The 20,726-nt window shown below is 46.6% G+C and overlaps 1 protein-coding gene across 3 annotated transcripts in view; it reads right to left on the reverse strand.

Moving 5' to 3' along the window:
* ASXL3 (ASXL transcriptional regulator 3) overlaps nt 1-20,726 on the reverse strand; it is a gene marked incomplete at its 5' end in the record, with an annotated part of 185,596 nt that overhangs the window by 11,695 nt on the left and 153,175 nt on the right. For all 3 annotated transcript variants that reach the window (XM_079785113.1, XM_079785111.1, XM_079785112.1), the window contains 2 exons: nt 1,488-1,593; nt 3,885-3,981. In XM_079785113.1, coding sequence (XP_079641239.1) covers nt 1,488-1,593; nt 3,885-3,981 — 203 coding nt within the window. The remainder of the gene's footprint in view (nt 1-1,487; nt 1,594-3,884; nt 3,982-20,726) is intronic.

Here is a 20,726-nt window from a genome sequence, read left to right on the forward strand (position 1 = left end):
GTTATGCTTCTGCCGTAACAGAAAAGAGTGCTCCCAATATTCTGTTCGTCACTCCTGGGCATGCCCAATCATTAGGTCTGGGGTGGGTTCTGGAAACCTGTACCTGTTTTCCAAAGCTCCAATGAGGACCGGATACGGCCAGGCTTGAGTAACACTGCCAGTGACTATCTATGAAGGCATACAACTAGCCTGCCACATTTGTAATTTATCTCCTTTTACTTTCTGCTTAAATACGTTTACGTGTCCAAGGTCCCAGGACAGCACCTGAAAACAAGCCTTCCTACTCAAGAGCACCGCTTTGGGGCCAGTCGCCAAAGGCTGGCAGCTGGGTAAGGAGGCGGGCAGGCATGCGATTCCTCTCCGCGAAGACGGCCCCTGTGACGTCCCTTCTGATGCTTTTTCCTCTTTTACGGGGGCGGGAGGGGGCGGTTGTGAAATGAGTCCAAAGGTAGAGGTGTTGTTACCTACATGACCTCAGTATCTTTTACACAAAGTAACACTGGAGCATTAATCTAAGCATTACTCGTGTACATGGGAGTTAAAGTTCAAATTCATCGACTTAGGAGGATCTCAAGTTACTATCAGTTGTCAGCTTTTTAAAAAATTTTTTTAATATATTTTTATTGATTTCAGAGAGGAAGGAAGAGGGAGGGAGAGATAGAAACAGCAATGATGAGAGAGGATCATTGATTGGCTGCCTCCTGCACACCCCCCACTGGGGATCGAGCCCATAACCCGGGCATGTGCCCTTGACCAGAATGGAACCTGGGACCCTTCAGTTCGCAGGCCAACACTCTATCCACTGAGCCAAACCGGCTAGGGCAGTTGTCAGCTTCTTAATCCCTCCTCCTCCTAGGGATCGGATGGTCTCTGAGACGCCGATTCTGCCCAAGTACAATATGTATGTCCCGCTAACCGTGAAGCAATGGAGAAATACTTTCAATTTAGTTCCGTCACTACCACACTATGTGTGGCCAGTATTATTTTGAAAAGAAACACACACGATAAAAATAATAATTTAAAACCGGTTGCACCGGAAGAACAAGATGGATAGAGTGAAGGGTAACACCTCAAGCTCTCCCCGAAATAAAGACTAAACAGATATATTTGCATGGTCAGTATTTTGGGGAAAATGTGAGAATTAAGTCTAAGGTATTCATTAATAAAAATAACTTGGATTAATAAAAGCGGAGATTTTTACTAAAATCCAGTTAAGAAGGCCAAACTTGACTTCCATGGGATTTCATGCTGTTTTCAGTCCAAAATGAATTTTCATGGACTAGTTATAAACCCTTGAAAATGCATTTTTAATAACTTAAGTGCTGATATGCCACTAGAATTTTCCCTGCAGTTTCTTACACGGAGGGACTATTGCCTTTTATCACGGGTTTATTGAGTTTTACAGCATATGAGTATGCTATGCGAAGCAGAGAATTACATTTTCATTTCCTTCTAAGAGAAATGAGGAAAAATGCTCTAGCACTTACTTTTCTCCATAAAACCTTTCAAAGAATTTTTCTTTCCAAGGTTCTGTTTTCTTTTCCTTCTCAATTTCTTGCCTTATCCGCAATTGCATTTCTGGCGTAAACTCTCCTAGAAAGAAAAGGCTTATATGTTGAATCAAAGGGGCCACATCTCTTGCCAATTAATAAAGAAAACATGTCATTAATCTGAGTGGACGTTTATAGATGTTGAAAACGAAAAGCGGAGTACCGGTAATGTTTCTACAGCTTCTCTCTTTATGAACATCGCTTAAACAGTCATCGAGGCCCAGATGAACCTAAAGCATTTAGCACATGTCCTGCTTGCTCAGGCTGGGAATGAGAGGGACCCACTGTCCTTAGTGAAGTCTGTCTGGCGAGAGAGGAGGCATACCTTTGGCTGTAATACGATGTCAAAAGCCCTGGAGAGGATAAATGTACTAAAAGTATAGAAGGGAAAGCATTTAATTCTGCCTAAATCTATTAGAGAAGGCCACGTACTGGAACTGATTTTTTAAAATCTTTATTGTTGAAAGTATTACATATGTCCCCTTTCTTCCCCCACTGACCCCTTCTAGCCTGCCCCTAGCCGCCCCAGGCCTTCACCACCCTATTGTCTGTGTCCATGGGTTATGCACATATGCATACAAGGTCTTTGGTTGATCTCTTCCCACCCACTGCCTTCCCTCTGAGATTCCACAGTCTGTTGGAACTGATTCTTGAGTTAGCTTCTCAAAGATGATCAAGCTTCATAAAGTAATTAACTCAGAAGGCACAGATATAGGAATCTGTATATGTATGTTCTTTTGAGTGGACAATGGTGAATAGAACATAGGATGAAATGCAATAGGAGAGGCAGGCTGCCGCCAGTTACCCTACGTGTGTTCTAAAGGGAGCTCTGAATGTTTGCTGTCAGGCACAGAGGGGGGTCCTGGTGACGGTCCATGAGGGAGAGATCTGGCCAAAGGGCAGTTAAAAACAGGGCGAAGACATTGAAGGACTCCCCCTAGGAGCCCACTGACGACCACAGAGGAGATGGGAATGCAGTCAGACAGTAGCTGTGGGACCAGGAAGGGGACTCCGACTCACAGCACCGTTAACACTTCATGGCCAGATGGACCTGGGGAGATAGAAGATGATCCAAGATGCTGTCAAGGTTTAAAGCGAGGAGCTGTGAGGAGAGGGTGGCGATACTAACCTCGAGAAGGCAGAAGGAATCGGAGATATTACAGGGAAGATGGGGAGTTCAGCATTGGCCTGTTGGTTTTAAGGTGCCTGATACCAGCTAGGGCAGTGGTCGGCAAACTCATTAGTCAACAGAGCCAAATATCAACCGTACAACGATTGAAATTTCTTTTGAGAGCCAAATTTTTTAAACTTAAACTTCTTCTAACGCCACGTCTTCAAAATGGACTTGCCCAGGCCATGGTATTTTGTGGAAGAGCCACACTCAAGGGGCCCAAGAGCCGCATGTGGCTCGCGAGCCGCGGTTTGCCGACCACGGAGCTAGGGGATCCAGTAGGCGCCAGGACTAGAACACCAAGGAACAAGAAAGAGGAGTGAGAGCCAGATGTGGGCATTTTCAGCAGATGGGCCATAGCGAGGGGAATGAGGCTGGGTAGAGACTATGTGTCAGTTACAAAAGAGAATGCCAGGGAAGAGAAGGGTGGAGGCGTTCACAGTTACCTTCGGAGGAAAGAAGAGGGGATCGGAGAGAAGCCGGGGAATGGCTGTCAGAAAGGCAGCTTTAGGAAGGGATGTTACATATATGATGAATGCCCACAGGGGATGGTGTCCAGGTGGATGGGATAGAAAGCACATGAGAAACTGGAGCGGGAACATGAGCTGTTAAGGTCTGAGGAGAGGACACTGGACTTGGCCATTAGGAAGCCGTCCGTATTTCCTAGGAGCGATGATCCCATTGTGTACAGTGGGGCCACGCCCGAGCATGACAAGCTGAGTGGGTGAGGGAATCAAGTGTGGTGGGTCACACCGACACGGTTAGTCTTTCAAGAAGCCCGGTGACAAAAGGAAGGATAAGCTAAAGTGGTGGCTTCAAGGGAAGAAAGTATTAAAAGAAGATTCCTTACGCCCCAGGCCATTAATAGAATATAAAATGCATCAGACAAGTAACTAAATTTAACATTTCCCCCCAATATCTTGCTATAGCAACATTTTTATTATGTTCCAGATAACATCACGCTTTCTTCAAAAATGTCTGATATCAAAGATGCCAAGTGTAACAAGAGAATTGGTGAAGTCCCTTGGAATAGAATGCGAATTTTTTATTAAATTAAAGTAGACTCCAGGGGGGTAAAAAGATTGGAAAGCAGAGGAAGGTGCAAGCTCAGTTCAGCGTGTGTACTCAAATATGTCAAGCAGGAACGGGAGATAGGCATTTACCTTCTGCCAGCCGCTGCTTCCATCCTTGTGCCGCGTATGCAAAGAATTCATTATTTAGAGCTGAAGTGCTGAGGCGTAAAATTCCATCACTTCCCATCTAGAAAATAAGCCGAAAAAACAAGATTCCATGAGGACTAATTCAAAGGCAACATATGCAGGAAAGAAGCAAAAACTGAGGATGAGAGAGAGAGAGAGAGAGAGAGAGAGAGAGAGAGGGAGGGAGAGAGGGGGGAAGAGAGGGGGGAGAGAGGAAGAGAGAGAGGGAGAGGGGGGGAGAGAGAGGGGGGAGAGAGAGGGGGGGAGAGAAAGAGAGAGAGGGAGAGGGGGGGAGAGAGAGGGGGGAGAGAGAGAAGGGGGGGAGAGAGAGAGAGGGGGGGGAGAGAGAGAGAGAGAGAGAGAGAGAGAGAGAGAGAGAGAGAGAGCCTGCGCACGCAGGTAGAAGGAAGGGAGGAAAGGAGCCCAAGGAAAGAGGAGCCTCCAGTGTGAGAGGCGCACTGTTCACAGCAACTGGTCCCAGGACAGAACCCATCCACCCACAGGAGACCCTAGGCATTTCCGTTATTGGTGGGGGGTAAAATGAATGGCCCGTTTGGTTAAGTAGTGTCGGCCTGGGGACCAAAGGGTCACAGGTTCAATTCCAGGTCAAGGGCATGTATGGGGCTTGCAGGTTCTATCCCCAGCCCAGTTGGGGCGTGTGCAGGAGGCAACCAATTGATCTCTCTCTCTCTCTCTCAATCTCCCCCCACGCCCCTGCTCACTTTCACTCTCTCTAAAAATCAATGGAAAAATATCATTGGGTAAGGAGTACAGTAAATAAATAATAAAATCAGTTTTATATGTTTATTCTAATACTAGAAGCCCGATGCACGAAGATTCGTGCTAGAATGCCCTTTCCTTTCCTTGGCTGCTGGCACCGCCTTTCCACTCCAGCCCAGCCCCTTTCTGCTTAGGCCCTGGAGCCGCCCCTTTATGCTCCGGGAGCCGTCTCTTTCCGCTCCGGGAGTGCCTCTTTCCACTCCGACCCAGCCCCTTTCCACTCAGGCTCTGGAGCTGTCTCTTTCTGCTCTGGGAGTGCCTCTTTCCGCTCCAGCCCCACCTTCCCACACTGCCCAGAGGCCCTGAGAGACTGGGGGTGGAGCAGAATGCCTGCGTCGTCACCATGGTGATGACGCAAGCATCCTGCCCCCATCACTCGGCACCTGTGTATGCAAATTAACCACCATCTTTTTTTTGGTTAATTTGCATATCACTCCTGATTGGCTGGTGGTGTAGCAGAGGTACGGTCAATTTACATGTTTGCCTATTATTAGGTAAGACTAGAGGCCTGGTGCATGAATTTGTGCATGGGTGGGGTCCCTCTGAGTGGCCTGCAGGGATTGGGCCGAAACCCTCAGTCCAACGCTGCCTGCAGCTCTTACCTGCCACTCCTGCTCTTCCCAGCCCCACTGTGCCTGCCGTGGGCTCGCACCCAATCAATCCCAATTGGGAGAGGCTTACGCTGCTGCAGCAGTGCTCACCAGCCATAAGCCCATCGTCTGGTGCCCTCCCAAAGGGAGTGGCCTGCAGGATCAGGCTGAATCCAGCTCTCGGACATCCCCCAAGGGGTCCCGGATTGCGAGTGGGTGCAGGCCAGGCCAAGGGACCCCACTGGTGCATGATCGGGCCAGGGAGGGACCCCGGGAGGGCTCCAGGGTGTGTCTGGCTTATCTCGCTCAGTCCTGATTGGCTGGACCCCAGCAGCAATCTAACCTACCGGTCACAGCATCTGCCCCCTAGTGGTCAGTGCACGTTATAGGAAGTGGTTGAACAGACTTAGCATATCATTAGCATATTACTCTTTGATTGGTTGTTCTGTCGTTCAGTCTATTTGTGTATTACCCTTTTATCATATAGGATGCCTCAGATTGTACCAAATAAAACATCAACATATGTTTCTACCTTTAGATTAGGTTTTATAAATGAAATTTTCTACAGTGTGTGAAAACTAAAGAAATCCAGCCTGATCACTTGGATTCCTTTCCTGTCCAAGGTTTAGACAACAAAAAGTTATGAAATATATTAAAACATGTACACCCACACTATCATACCTACTGTTATCACCTCTTTGGATGCACACAAAATTGGATCTACAACAAAGATTAAAATATGTGCAACTACACACCACTAGCCTTTTCCTCAAATACACTAACTTTTTAAAAACTCGCGTATACAAGAGATTCAGGTAAGTATCACCAAACTGGATGCTTTTAACTTTCCAACTACTGTGTCTTCTCTGGGCATGGAGTCTGCTGGCTGACCTAGGGGATTGAGAATGTCGTGTCCTTGGCTGGCTCCTTATGCAGAGTGAAGATAAAACACATAAATAGGGAGGCAATGCCAGCATTAGACAGGTGGGAAGAACTTCACGCCAGAGGTGACCCTGGTACAGGGTCTGGAGAGAGGACAGACTGAGACGGAGTGGGGTTAGGGGTACAGCACATAGTAGACGGACTGTCAGAGAGTGTGAGCCGCGCTGGGCAGGCAGGGCATCGTGGCCAGTCAGTAACTGGCCTCTGTATGAAGGTGTGAGGATGCTGTACGTAAGCCTGCTACTCCAAGGCCCTGCACACGGTAGCTCCAATCCTATTTGCACAGATTTCCTTTCTCCCAGGTGCACACTTTGTACATCCTGAACTCGAATTAGTCACTGTTACCTGGAAACACACTCAAAGGTTTCTTATCCCCACGTTTGCTTGTCTGTGGTCTTCTCTATGCTCCAGCTTTGCCCACAGACACATGATCCCTATTTTAACCTTTTGCACTCGGATGTCGAGTGTGACTCGACACGGTTAGCATCGGTAGAAGCTCGTATGTCGAATTGTATTGAATGTATCAATAATTTGAAATATAAAAAAATCCAAATAAATAAGTTTGTATGAAAAGAAACTCCAGTTTTTATTCTACTGCCGCGCTTTGTAAAATCTGGGGTATTTAAAAAATTAAATCCCGAGTAGAATAAAGGAATCGAGAAAAAAGCAAGCGAGTGCAAAGGGTTAAAATTTAACGCAAATAATGCCTTCAGGAATGTGTCAGCTAAACCACCAGGCAGGAGCCGAGGAGAGCACACACTCTGAAAGTAAATGTAGACTTGCTCCTCTACACTGGATCCTGGCCAGTCAAATCCAGAAACAGCGACATTGCGAACAAATGTGCGATATGCCGAAGGCTGCCATCCCGTCTATAGAAAGGTACAGGTTTGAGATCCCGTGACTCTTCATCTACAAAACATTCACCTAAGTTTCACTCTAAGTCTCTTCATCTAAGAAACACTAACATACTGAATACCCCTGGGAAATTTCAGCACACTTTCATTCATTCGCTCGCCGTTTACTTACTCAATTATTTCATCTGTATTCAGCAGACACTAAGCCACTCAGAGGAAGCCATGGACTGGGACCTGTATGGGTGTTGGCAATAAGGGAGAAGCCTCTGCCCTTGTGTTTTGAATGTGTCCTACATACAGCAGATGATTCTGGTCTCTGTGCATCTCTTCCACCCACCAGACTCCGGCACAGCTGTACGGCACAGCTGTATTACCCGCCAGCATCCCACCTCATGGTCTCACCATAGCCCCAAGATGTGAGTACATGAATGCCCAGCCTTCCCATCTTCTGACTGGACAATTCTAGGATACTGTTCTCTGGAGCACAGAATACGCACTGAACTGTTGGATGGGGTGAAGGGGTGAAAGGCTTCAAGGCCGAGGAGGTAAAGGCACAGGAAGAGTATTTCAGGCCCGGCTGCCATGGCTCAGTGGTTGTCAACCTAGGAACCAGGTGGTCATGGTTCGATTCCCGGTCACGGCACATGCCTGGGTTGCAGGTTCAGTCCCAAAGATGGGACGTGCAGGAGGCAGCCGGTCAATGGTTCTCTCTCATCATTGATGTTCCTATCTCTCCCTTCTTCTCTGAAATCAGTAACAATATATTTTTTTAAAAGAGTATTGCCGGAGACGCTACACGTGCTCAGGCTGATGCTGGGCGATGGGGTGAATGAAAAAGGCAGCCGGCTGGTTAGAGGTCCACAGGGGCTGTGATCAGGATGGCTAGCACACAGGAAGGATGAGAGAGAAGACTCGCCTCCAGGGAGTCTGACGTTTTCTGTGAATATTGACTCTGAACATTCGTCCTTGTGGTTTGGGCACGGTGAGTCAAAGCAACTCCACTTGGGAGGACCAAGGAGGAAGAGGTATTCTTATCGCACGGATTCTAATAGACTAGGAGGTGGGAGGCACGTTCGCTCAAAGGGTAGAGGAGTTTGTTGGCTGTGAAGTGCATGTGCACACGGCAGGTGGCCAAGGTGGACTCTTCTCCCCTTGAGGTGATGCATGGTGCCGCCTCCCCCTCCGTGGTCCGTGCGAGGCCCAGTAGAAGGCAGGCACTCAGTAAATGCTTATGGCCCCGCCCTTGCTTTCTGTAGTGAAAGACTGAAAAGTTAACTCCAGGAGCTGATAAGCAAGGTTTTAGTTTCGTGTTTTCTGCCAGGCCAGGGACATGATTAGCTGTTAATTGAAATTTCCGCATTATTTTAAGACACCAAGAAATACCAGTTCCAGGTTAGCTCTGACAGAGTCTGAAAAGGCAAGGCGCTGTGAGATAAACACATTCGAGAATACGGAAGCTGGCCCTGGAGGAAATGTTTGTCCTTTAAAACAGAGAAGTCATATGAACCGCCAGGTTCCCAGCCTGTAGGAGACGGCACAGTTAAACACTGGGGCTAAATTAGACTTAGGAAATAGATGCCAATAAAGCTTTTAAAATACACTATTAATTTTATGGCCCTTAAGAAATACTGTCCGAGACATAACATTTTAATGAGCTGGAACAATAAACATTTCTGAAATGATTATTTATTTATCACTGAGCTATAAATTCTTGTTTTCCTGAATTACCCTTAATAGATATGTTCATTCTAAAACTCCCCCTCGCCTCTCCCTCTTCTAATAAAGTGTCTAAGCTATTGATAAGTACGCCCCCTTTTAAATGAGGAGAAAAACTCTGATCATACCAATGGCTACAGAGAAGAATAAGTATCAGTACAGGGAAACTTATTCAGGTAGAGATCCTTTTACAAAAGCTGAAACTGTGGGTGAGTATCTCATTTGCCTTTAGTATTGGTTACATGAATATACATTTTATGGGATGAATGTCAGTGGGATTTAAGGGTTAAAAGGTGGCTATTTGCATATCACCCAATGTTTAAAGTTCAATGAATGTTACTTCTGTGTAAGAATATAACTACATTTGATAAAATCCCTTCGCCCTCCACCGTATTCTTTATCACTTGTTCCCTGTCTTGGGTTTCTTGTGAGTGATTCAGAGTGCGAGGCATGCCAGCTGCTTAGAGGGGTAGTGAGGGATGTGCTGGAGAGTGAGAAAGTGGCTAAATCGTAATGGGACGCCTAGATTTCCTAAGCCCGTGGTCGGCAAACTGCGGCTCGCGAGCCACATGCGGCTCTTTGGCCCCTTGAGTGTGGCTCTTCCACAAAATACCACGGCCTGGGCGAGTCTATTTTGAAGAAGTGGCGTTAGAAGAAGTTTAAGTTTAAAAAATTTGGCTCTCCAAAGAAATTTCAATCGTTGTCCTGTTGGTATTTGGCTCTGTTGACTAAGGAGTTTGCCGACCACTGACCTAAGCAATTTGGGCTTCATTCTGCAGACTGTGAGGAGCCGTTCAAAGTGAAGCCAAGCCGTGTGAAAAGGTCCCTGCTGAGTGTGTGCCGGTGAGCCGACTGTGGCTTTAGATACCGTGTTCAGAATGGGCCTCTCTAATGCTTCCCGCTGATAAGGGACATTGGAGCAGACACCTGAAGGAAGTGAGGAAGTGAGGCTCACAGCCCTGGCCGGGTGGCTCAGGCGGTTGGGGCATTGTCCCACACACCAAAGGTTGCAGGTTCGATTCCTGGTCAGGGCACATGCCTAGATTGCGGGTTTGATCCCCAGTTGGGGAACTTTTGGGAGGCAACTGATTGATGTTTCTCTCTCACATCAATGTTTCTCTCTCACCCCCTTCCTCTCGCTCTAAAATCAATTAAAAAACAAACAAACACCACACACCCTCCGGGTGAGGACTAAAAGAAAAAGCAGTGAGGCATGCAGCCATGTGGGGAGGAGTGGGCGACGCGGAGGAAGGGATGTAAGTGCAGAGGCCCTCCGGCGGGCTGCAAGGAGCCCCTCAGAGCTGAGAAGACCTTAGAGAGTGGGAGGCACAGGAGCGGAGGGGACAGATCATGCCAGGCCTTGGGCCCAGCGGAAAGACTGGCTTTTCTGTGAGTTAGCTGGGAAGCTTGCGGAGGGCGTGGGCCTGGAAACGGCGAAGATCTGACATTTGGGAGGCCTTGCTCTGCCTGTGTGTGTAAAGACGACTGTTGGAAAGCAGATCTGTGGGAGCCACACATGTGATTTTAAAACATATTTTTTAAATATATATATATATATATATATATATATATATATATATATATATATTATTGATTTCAGAGAGGGAGAAAGAGGGAGAGAGAGAAACATCAGTGATGAGAGAGACTCATTGATTGGCTGCCTCCTGCACGCCCCCTACTGGGGATGTGCCTGCAACTGGGCATGTATCCTTGGCCGGAATCAAACCTGGGACCCTTCGGTCTGCAGGCCGTTGCTCCATCCACTGAGCCAAACCAGCTAGGGCGTGATTTTAATTTTTCCAGTAATCACACTGAAACAGTAAAAGAAACCTGGGAAATTAATTTATTTCTAATTCAACTGATCCATATGTTGTTTCAGCATATAATCAGTATGAAATACTGTTGAGATATTCTTCATTCTCTTTGTACACTAATTCTTCAATATCCAGTGTGTGTTTTTACAACACATCTCAATTCAGATCAGCCATATTTCTGCTGCTCAACAGCCACTGGTGGCTAGTAGCTACTAAATTGGACAACATCGTTTTAGGAGATAAGGACTTACCAGGGACATGAGTAAGTAGTTATTGTAAAACTCCAGGAAAAATGACGTATGGACTAGGGCAGTGGTCGGCAAACTCCTTAGTCAACAGAGCCAAATATCAACAGTACAACGATTGAAATTTCTTTTGAGAGCCAAATTTTTTAAACTTAAACTTCTTCTAATGCCACTTCTTCAAAATACACTTGCCCAGGCCGTGGTATTTTGTGGAAGAGCCACACTCAAGGGTCCAAAGAGCCGCATGTGGCTCGCGAGCCGCAGTTTGCCGACCACTGGACTAGGGTGACGGCAGCACAGGTGGTGAGAAATATTTGGGTTCTGATTATATTCTGAAAGTTGAACCAATAGGACTGGATGATGTGTGGGATGTGTGATATGAGAGAAAGAGAGCTGGCAAAGATGGCACCAAAGACTTTTGGCAATTGAGGCAAAAGGGGGGTAACTGGGGATGGAAAGAGACTGTGATTGGGTGAGGGGTGCATGGTGCAGAGATGGTTTTGTTGAGTTGTACACTTGGAACCTGTATGGTTTTGTGAGCCAATGTCACCCCAATAAAGTCAATGAAAAATTATGAAATGGCTATTTCTTACAGTGGAGAAGACCAGGGCAGGAGGAGGTTTGGTTTTGAACCAGTTAAGGGTGAAATGTTTATTATAATTCCAAGTAGATGTCTCAGATAAATCATCCTGCATGTAGCATAGAGGGTGCCCTGGACACAGGCAAAATGAGAGACAGGGACTCCTGTCAAAAAGCATCAAGAAGCCCGGCTGGTGTGGCTCAGTGGTTGAGTGTCGACCCATGAACCAAGAGGTCACTGGTTCGATTCCCGATCAGGGCACATGCCTGGGTTGCGAGCTCAATTCCCAGTGCAGGGGCAGGGGTGCAGGAGGCTGTCTATCAGTAATGTTTCTTTCTCATCTATGTTTCTATCTCTCTCTCCCTTCCCCCTCTCACAAAAATCAATAAAAATATTTTTTTAAAGCATCAAAACAAAGGCCAAGGAACAAATGATGCAAAGTTTGTTCAGGCAGTGGGAGTAAAGATATATATCAGTCAAGAGAGGAACCAGCATCGATGGGGCCGAATGAGCTTGTGTGTGAGTGGTGAATATGATAAAGGCATGAAAGACGATTCCTAGGAATAAGGCTTGTATAGCTGGTAGACGCTGGTAGCAGACACCAGGACAGGAAAAGCCACAAGGAGGAACCATGTTTTGGACAAAGAAATGGTAGTTTGTTTCTTTGGACATGCTAATTAGGGATATCTGGAAGGCAATCAATTGCTTAACCTCATCTGGGTTAATCAATAACCCAAACGAGGGCATGCAGCTCCACAGTGACGGTGGGACTGCACACGGAACAGCAGGAATTATTAGCGAAGAAAGTATAATTGACAACATGGATGTGGATGGTCACACACAGGAAGAATGCCCACAGGAGAGGATGACTTGAAGCAGAGCCCTGAGGGATGCCAACATAGAAGGGATGGGCAGAAAAATTCATGCTGTTAGGAAGACCGAGCCAAAGCAATCAGAGGCAGGAAGAAAATCGGAGCAAACAGCATCACAGATGCCAGGAAAGAATGTGCTTCAAGAAGATGACCTGTATGGCGCACGTGCTAATGTCTGTCCTGCCGTGTAGGATTATTTAGGCCAGCAGTCTGTGCAGTACACCACGTTAGCTGCTGTGTGCAACAAAAGCAATCACAAGGGTCTGTCGAGCAAAGCCAACCTAGGCAGTTAAGAGTCCAACCGGGAGCCGAACACAATCGCAAAAGAGTAAGGAGCAGATGAACTACGCAAACTGTTACCACGGACCCTCCTATATTCTGATCTGAGGGTCTGAGCCATTTTATCCATAAGAGAAAATGTAATTCCATAAGCATAAAGTGAGGCATAAAAATAATAGAGGATGGCTGAGAGTACCAGGAAGGGAGATAGGACCAACAATATCCTAAAGACAATATGGACAATACTTTTTCAGTGCCGTTTCCAATGTTGCAATCTATAATAATAAAAGCGTAATATGCTAATTAGACCAGATGTCATTCCGGACATCCTTCCTGGTGAAGCCAGGCCAGAAGGAAGCCCGGGTCCTGGGTGCCAAAGGGAAGCCAGGGCCGGCAGCCGGGGGAAGGAAGACCTACTCTTGCATGAATTTCATGCATCGGGCCTCTAGTAAGACAATATTTCTCAAACTGGGCTTTGCAAAATAGGAATTTTAATAGGAGATTTTAATTTTAATGGGTAACCTATCCAAAAGGAAAACTGTCCTAAAACCCAATAAATATAGCCTATACTTACTAAATATGGCCAAATGGTTTTCTTTGCTACATGTAATGCTAGATATGCTAGAATTTGTTTTAAGCCCCTAAGAATACATTTATCATTCAGTATTTCCCAAATGTTTTCACCTGTGACCCTCTCACAGGAAAATTATCACTATGTCATAGAACAAGAGACCTTCTGGGAAACGACGCATTCAGGGTTGTGAAAGCATCGTCGTCAGAAGCAGTGAAACGAGAAAAACCCAGCACAATGGTTCGCACACGCTAGATGCTAAATCCCTGTTGAATAAGTGAATGACAATCTCTAAGATCTAGATATAGAATAATATTCAGGCCATTGCAAAAACCAAATATTCAAAATAAATGAAACAGTAAAGGGTGATGGAATAAGCTTTGGTCTACAAATGTAAATGACTGTGGTCTCGAAGCCCACTTCCTGAAGCAACTGCTTGACTTTCCTTCTTAAAAACTGTATCAAAATCTAAGTGCGCGTAAAATCAGAGACTGTCACTATCGAGTGGTAAAAAAGACCATCAGGAATCACATGGATGTTCATGAGGAAAAAAAGCTACACGATTTCCATCCTCTGTCCATCTAATTAAAATAATATGCATGACATTCAGCTAATGTGAACAAAAGGGAAATCTCATCATTGATGTTTCTATCTCTCGCTCCCTCTCTTTTCCTCTCTGAAATCAATTAAAAATATTTTTTTTAAAAAAAGGGAAATTCAGAGAGAAAATATCACCCAAAAAAGTCAACATTTTGACACACAAGTGGAAGGCTTTGTGTCTTCGCTGTTATTAAAGGGCTTCAAAGCTGCTTTTATAATAAAAGCCTCCCTTCCGGGCCAAGCTGATTCCTTCTTTTCCTCTCCTTGTGGCTTCGGGGGACACACTAGTGCAGCATCGCCAGGAATAAAGTCCCGCCTGCAGGATTGGGAGCTCCCATACTCAGAATGATGTCAGCTGCAATCCTTCCCTCGGATAAAGTTCTAACAGGCAGAGGAGTGGACAGGAGGACTACAAAGCAACACTGAATTATTAAATGAGATTTGTGAGTATGTACATTGCACAGGGCTTTGAAAACCAAAGATTCTATGATAACATAACAATAACTAATCTTGCCCTGGCCAGCGTAGCTCAGTGGATTAAGCATCGTTCCATGCACCAAAAGGTCATGGTTCTATTCCTAGTCAGAGCACACGCCCGGGTTGTGGGCTTGATCCCCAGTAGGGGGCGTGCAGGAGGCAGCGGATAGATGTTTCTCTTTCACATGGATATTTCTCTCCCTCTCCCTTCCTCTCTCTCTAAAACAAACAAACAAAAATCAATAAAAACATATTTTAAAATAATAATAATAATAACTAGTCTTGTGGGAACTGACTATAGCCTTCTCATTAAAAAGATACATATAAACATATCTATGTGCATAGCCATATATCCTTATCTATTTCTATCTACACATACATGTACATATGTGTGTGCGCACACACACACACACACACACACACACACACACACACACAAAATTTTCTTCTTATTCTGGAAACACCATTTGTAAGCCAGCTAACCACTTGGCTAAGACAGATGACGGTCTTCTTTGGAATGAAGCTCTTGCATCTCCAGGAGAAGCCTTCTTCCTTCCACCAGGTGACCAGCTCAGGCTCACAAGTCTAGGAGGAGACCTCGTTCCATTAGAGCAGTGGTTCTCAACCTTCCTAATGCCGCGACCCTTTAATGCAGTTCCTCATGTTGTGGTGACCCCCAACCATAAAATTATTTTCGTTGTTACTTCATAACTGTAATTTTGCTACTGTTATGAATCATAATGTAAATATCTTTGTTTTCCGATGGTCTTAGGCGACGCTGCTAGTGGTTTTCAACCTGTGGGTCGCGACATTAGAAAGGTCGAGAACCGCTGCTGTAGAGCCTAAGACCATCGGAAAACACAGATATTTACATTACGATTCATAACAGTAGCAAAATTACAATTATGAAGTAGCAACAAAAATAATTTTATGTTTATTACAGTTCCACAACATGAGGAACTGTAATAAAGGGTCGCAGCATTAGAAAGGTTGAGAACCACTGCATTAGAGGGTGGAAGGCATGCCCTCGAGCAAGATCTCTTGGCAAGCGATTTCTCCAACCCCCATGAATGGGGGAAAAGAATTCACTAGGAATATGAGAAAAATATTTTCTCTTAATTGCTGAAAAGAATTTCAGCATCTACTATATGAGAAATCATTCTTGAAGAATGTATATAATATTAGAAACATATTTTATTTAAAAAGAAAATTTTGGTATTGATTCTGAAAAGGTTTTAATTATTGAGCTTCATTTACTATACTTACATGGGATTTCCCTTCACTGCTCTACAATGTTAAAAACCACAATCATTCGCTAGGGACTTTAGTCTACACTTTCACATTCTGCCACCTTTCCTAAGAATCATGCTGCTTTTAAATTTCAAAGCTCTATTCAAAGTATCATAATGCCCCGATGCTTTAGCAGTCCTGCTCAGAAGACGTGTAGCCTGTGGTGAAATAGGTAAGAATACCAAAATAAAGGCATCTAAAGGCAGAAGTGAAGAGTCAGATCAAGAGTTAGTTAACTGCTCAAAATTAAAGAAGAATGCTTTGATATTTGTGGTTCATCTTTTTCATTAAACTGTGTGGACAACCCCGGCCACATATTGGGACAATCTGATTGGCCTTGATGAGAAATGATTTTTTTTAATCCAAATGCATATAAATAAAATTTGAACATGCTGACAATATGTGTTTGTCTTAAAAGAAAATCTCTCTTATAATTTGCATTTTTTATCAATGTTTCCTCTGGGGGAGGAATATAAAAAAAGCAAACTTTCTTTGTACCCAACCATGAAACAGAAAACGAATGCTCTATTTAGTGCAAATCAAGCTCATGTTCTTGTGCAGATGAAATAAGGTTATGTTACGATGTAGTGGGAATCAATGAATCACTGTTTCCACTTGAAATACGCGGAGCAGCTGTGTGTAAGTGACTATTAGTCACTCGTGTCTTTAACAAACATTTCATAAGCATCTACTTCGTGCCAAGAACTGTGAAATGTACAGTTTCTGCTGCCACAAGAGCTTAGCAAGCGAGCGAGAGGGATACTGTCCATTATAATAGTGTGGCAAGTGCCCGGAGAGGAACAGAAGCTGCGAAGAACCTCCAGGCGGAGTACCTAGTAGGCCTTCAATTCCCCTCTGTAGTCCGTTAATATCAATGTCTTTTCTCCTCTCCCCAGTTACCCAGTGGCCCCCATCCATCTAACTGTTCAGTAGTAGCTATAATGCATCCTATATAATAAGAGGCTAATATGCAAGTTGACCGAACGGCTGAACGACTGGTCATTATGATGTGCACTGACCACGAGGGGATTGTCGCTCAGCCAGAAGTGGGGTTCAAGGCTGGCGAGTGCAGCGGCGGTGGCGGGAGCCTCTCCCACCTCCGCAGCGCTAAGGATGTCCGACTGACGGCTTAGGCCCAGCAGGGACCAGGCCTAAGCTATCAGTCGGACATCCCCCGAGCGCTCTAGGGACTGTGAAAGGGCGCAGGACGGGCTAAGGAATCCCACCACCCTTAGTGCACGAATTTCGTGCACCAGGCCTCTAGTAACTATAATAATAACTAAAATCAATTTAGTACCTACAAACATGAAGGTAGGTTCCCAGAATTTGGCCCCCCAGAATGTAGCTTTTCCATTCCACAGCGCTTCCTTTAGTAACATGCAGGCACCTATTCTTCCACTCAAAACCTTTATGTGCTCAGTGCTGGGAACACAACAACAACAAAACAGAAAAGAAACGGCGCCTGTGCTCTGAGTCCGTCCTAATAAACGTGGAAGGACCCCAAAGGAGCAGGAACCAGCGCCAGTGAGAACACTCCAGTGTGCGAGGAGGGGTGTTCTGAGGCGTTCGCTTGCAGGAAAAGATGCCCGTGACGAGGGGAGGAGTGAGCCCTGGTGAGCAAAGAAGGGAATCCACCAAAACTGAAAAGGGAAGAGAAAATGCTTGTTGCCAGGGAAATGGGGGGGTGGGGGAGAGTATGGGAGCTGAAGGAATATGTGGCACCACGATTTGTTGTTTGTGCCTCTTTACTTTTTAAAAAGTATATTTTTATTGATTTCAGAGAGGAAGAGAGAGGGAGAGAGATAGAAACATCAATGATGAGAGAGAATCACTGATTGGCTGCCTCCTTCACGCCCCCCACTGGGGATCGAACCCACCACCCTGGCATGTGCCCTGACTGGGAATCGAACCGTGACCTCCTGGTTCATAGGTCGACGCTCAACCACGGAGCCACACTGGCTGGGCAAGTGCCTTTTTCCTTTTTTTAAATGAATATTCTTACCTGAGAAGGACCCTCCTCTCATGTTTCAGGTTTATCATTTGTAAACTAAGAATAACAAACTATGTACTTCATAGACTTTTTGTGAGAATTAAATGAATACATAGATGTAACATGCTTTGAATAATGCTGTTTTTGGGAAAGATCTCCAGAAGTTCAGCTTTAGCAATAATCAGTTGTATTTGGTAGCAGGTGTGCCAGACTCACCCTAGGGTACCCCCAATGAGTCCCACTTTCATGCAGCCCCCCTTCCCTGGAGTGTGGGAGAGCCGGGACTTGCTTCTGGCCCATAGGCACTAGAACGGGGATGCTGTCACCCTCGATTACGTGGTGAAAGACTCCATCGTAACCCAAGAAAGCGGAAGCACTCTCGCGCTGGCCTGAGGACACACCAAGCCATGCTGTGAATTTGTCTGCGGCCCCTGAGAGCTGAGGGCATCGGCCCCACAGCTGGCGGGAAGTAAAATGGGCCAGCGATCTGCATGAACTTGGAGGAGGACCCCCAGCTGCCTGCGAATGCAGCTCAGACCCGGACTCAGTCTGAGGAGATCTGAACAGAGTACTGAGCTCAGCAGCGCCCGCCTCCTAACCACGGAGCTGTACGGTATACATATGTGCTCTCCGAGCCTCTAAACGTGTGGAAACGTGTTACACAGCACAGAGAACTAATACAGGGAGGCAGAAAGCTCATTTGACTGCTTCTTCTTTATCAGTTGAGAGAGAACATTATCGGTTGACAGGTGTGAGTGAGTGTGTGTGAGTGTGAGTGTGTGAGAATGTGTGAGTGTGTGTGAATGTGTGTGAGTGTGTGTGAGTGTGTGAGAATGTGTGTGAGTGTGTGTGTGTGAATGTGTGTGTGTGAGAGAGTGTGTGTGTGTATGTGTGTGTGAGAATGTGTGTGTGTGTGTGTGTGTGAGTGTGTGTGTGTGTGAGAATGTGTGTGTGTGTATCTGTGTCCAGGGATTAGGGAGAGAGAATGCAGGACTCCATGCAGTGCTATCGAAGGTGGATGATGAAGACAGAGCAGACTGTAATCACCATGAGGCCTGGGCTCTGCACACCAGGACAGGGTAGGCGCGTAATAAATATTGGTGAGTGAACTCATGTTGCTGCGGTTTAGCTGTATCAATATTTAATGTATCTGCATAACCCTATCCGACCCAGCATGCTCTTTTGTTAAAGTGTGTAAATAACTACTTGTACAAGGTGCAGATAGCAGTAGCGACTTTTAGTTGCTGTTTTTTATGCAAAGTGACAAAGAGGGGAGAAAGCAGACAATGGGTTTTAGCTTTCACCTAGGGCTTAGCGACACCAGTGAGTGACGGTCACACAGCATTCCAAGGTGTAAACAATGTTTACTTTCAAACTGAAGCAAGCCATTGTGTGCAAACCAGAAAATGGAAGGACTACTCTGGGAGGATTTAAATGCTATGTCTATCCTGATCCCTCTACTATCCTTTAAGAGATTTTATCAAGTTCTGATACATGCACGACACTCCCTGGCCCGCCCCTGAAGGAAGCAGCCCCCGCTGTCACTGGGGACAGAGGGCTGGGCTCAAGGTTAACAAAGGACTGTGGGTCCTCCCTCAGGTCTTCACACTGCCTGACGGTGCTCCCCCAACTGACCAGACAGAGTCTCTGTCTGTCGCATTAGTCACATGGGAAAGACAAACATACTTGCAAAGCTGTTACACAAATTAGAAATAATAGCCCTGGGCTGTTCTGCTCAGTGGTTAGAACGTCATCCCATAGACCAAAGTTTGAGGAGTCGATTCCTGGTCAAGGCCACGTACCTCAGTCGGGGAGCGTGCAGGAGGCAACCATCCATGTGTCTCTCTCATATCAATGTTCTCCCTTTCTCTCTGTCCCCTCCCTCCCCCCCCCCCCCCCGCCCCGCCTCCGCTTCCCTCCCTCCCTTTCACTCTCCCTAAAAATTAATGGGGAACAAATATCCTTGGGTGAAGATTAAAACAAAACAAAAAACAACACAACGTTAGAAATACTGAATGTAAAGACTCTCCTACACTCCCCAGCGAGGAGTGGGATTTTATACACAATGGCCCTCACCACCACGAGGGCGTAGCTTGTGGTCTTTCACCTCTCGGGATTCCCCGCCAGGCCCTCCTCAGTTTACCCACCTGAGCGCAGAGGCCTGGCGTCTCAGCGGCAGCGCTGGGAAGGGGCTGCCCGCTTGGGGACAGGGATCGGAGCTGGAGTGGCAGGTGGGGGCCGGCTCTGCTGCCCTGGCGCTGGCTGGTCACCTGACTCGCCCTGAGAGCAGCCCCTGAGCTACCTGAGCCGAACCAGCCCCACTCCCAGGCCCTGGCTGCCCGCCCCAGGATCAGGCCGGAGCCGGAGCTGCCGCGGAGCACAGCAACGTCCTAGGACAGAACAATCAGTGAATCCCCCCTCGCTGTCTCTGGGAGAGGAGAGGTGTGAACTACCCACCGCCAGAGAGATGCCCCAGGACCACCCAGCCAAGGAACAGGGAGGCGGTGCCTGGCAAACTCCCCGCCCCCTCCTGTAACTGAGGGGTGGCTTCCCCCTCAGATCTCTAATCCATGCCACCTGACCAGGGCCAAGCGAATGCTACTACAAAGTATTACATGGAGTGATCGTCCAACACTTTCCCCTGCGAAGAGGGAGCACCGTGTGCAGGAGGAAGACATTCCAGCTGCCGAGGAAGAGCCGAAGGCCACGGGAAGGTGACCGTCAATGCCAATCCTAAGCCAGCAGCTCCACAACAGCAGCACCCGCACGGGCAGAGGCTCACAGCGAGAAGACACTACCCCACCTTTACGCTTTCCTAAGGAAATGCCGAGGGAGCCCCCAAACCCCACGGACACCCAGCATCTCGGACGAAGCCCCAAGACTCCAGCTCTCCTGTCCTTGGTGAGGAGAAGGCGTCCTCTCCTGACCTGTGAGATACGGTGTCACGGAGCAGGGCCAGCCGGGCCCAGCCTGCACTGCTCTGCTTCCCCATCGCCCCCAGCACATCCCCCCACCGCAACCCAGGAGGTGTTCCCTGGGAAATATACAGCTTTTATGATCGCTTCAGTTTGAGAAACATTTTTTAAAAAATGTTTTATTGATTTTTTACAGAGAGGAAGGGAGAGGGATAGAAAGTTAGAAACATCAATCAGCTGCTTCCTACACACCGCCTATTGGGGATGTGCCCACAACCAAGGTACGTGCCC

This window comes from Cnephaeus nilssonii (assembly GCF_951640355.1).
Source record: "Cnephaeus nilssonii genome assembly, chromosome: 11".
Lineage (NCBI taxonomy): Eukaryota > Metazoa > Chordata > Mammalia > Chiroptera > Vespertilionidae > Cnephaeus > Cnephaeus nilssonii.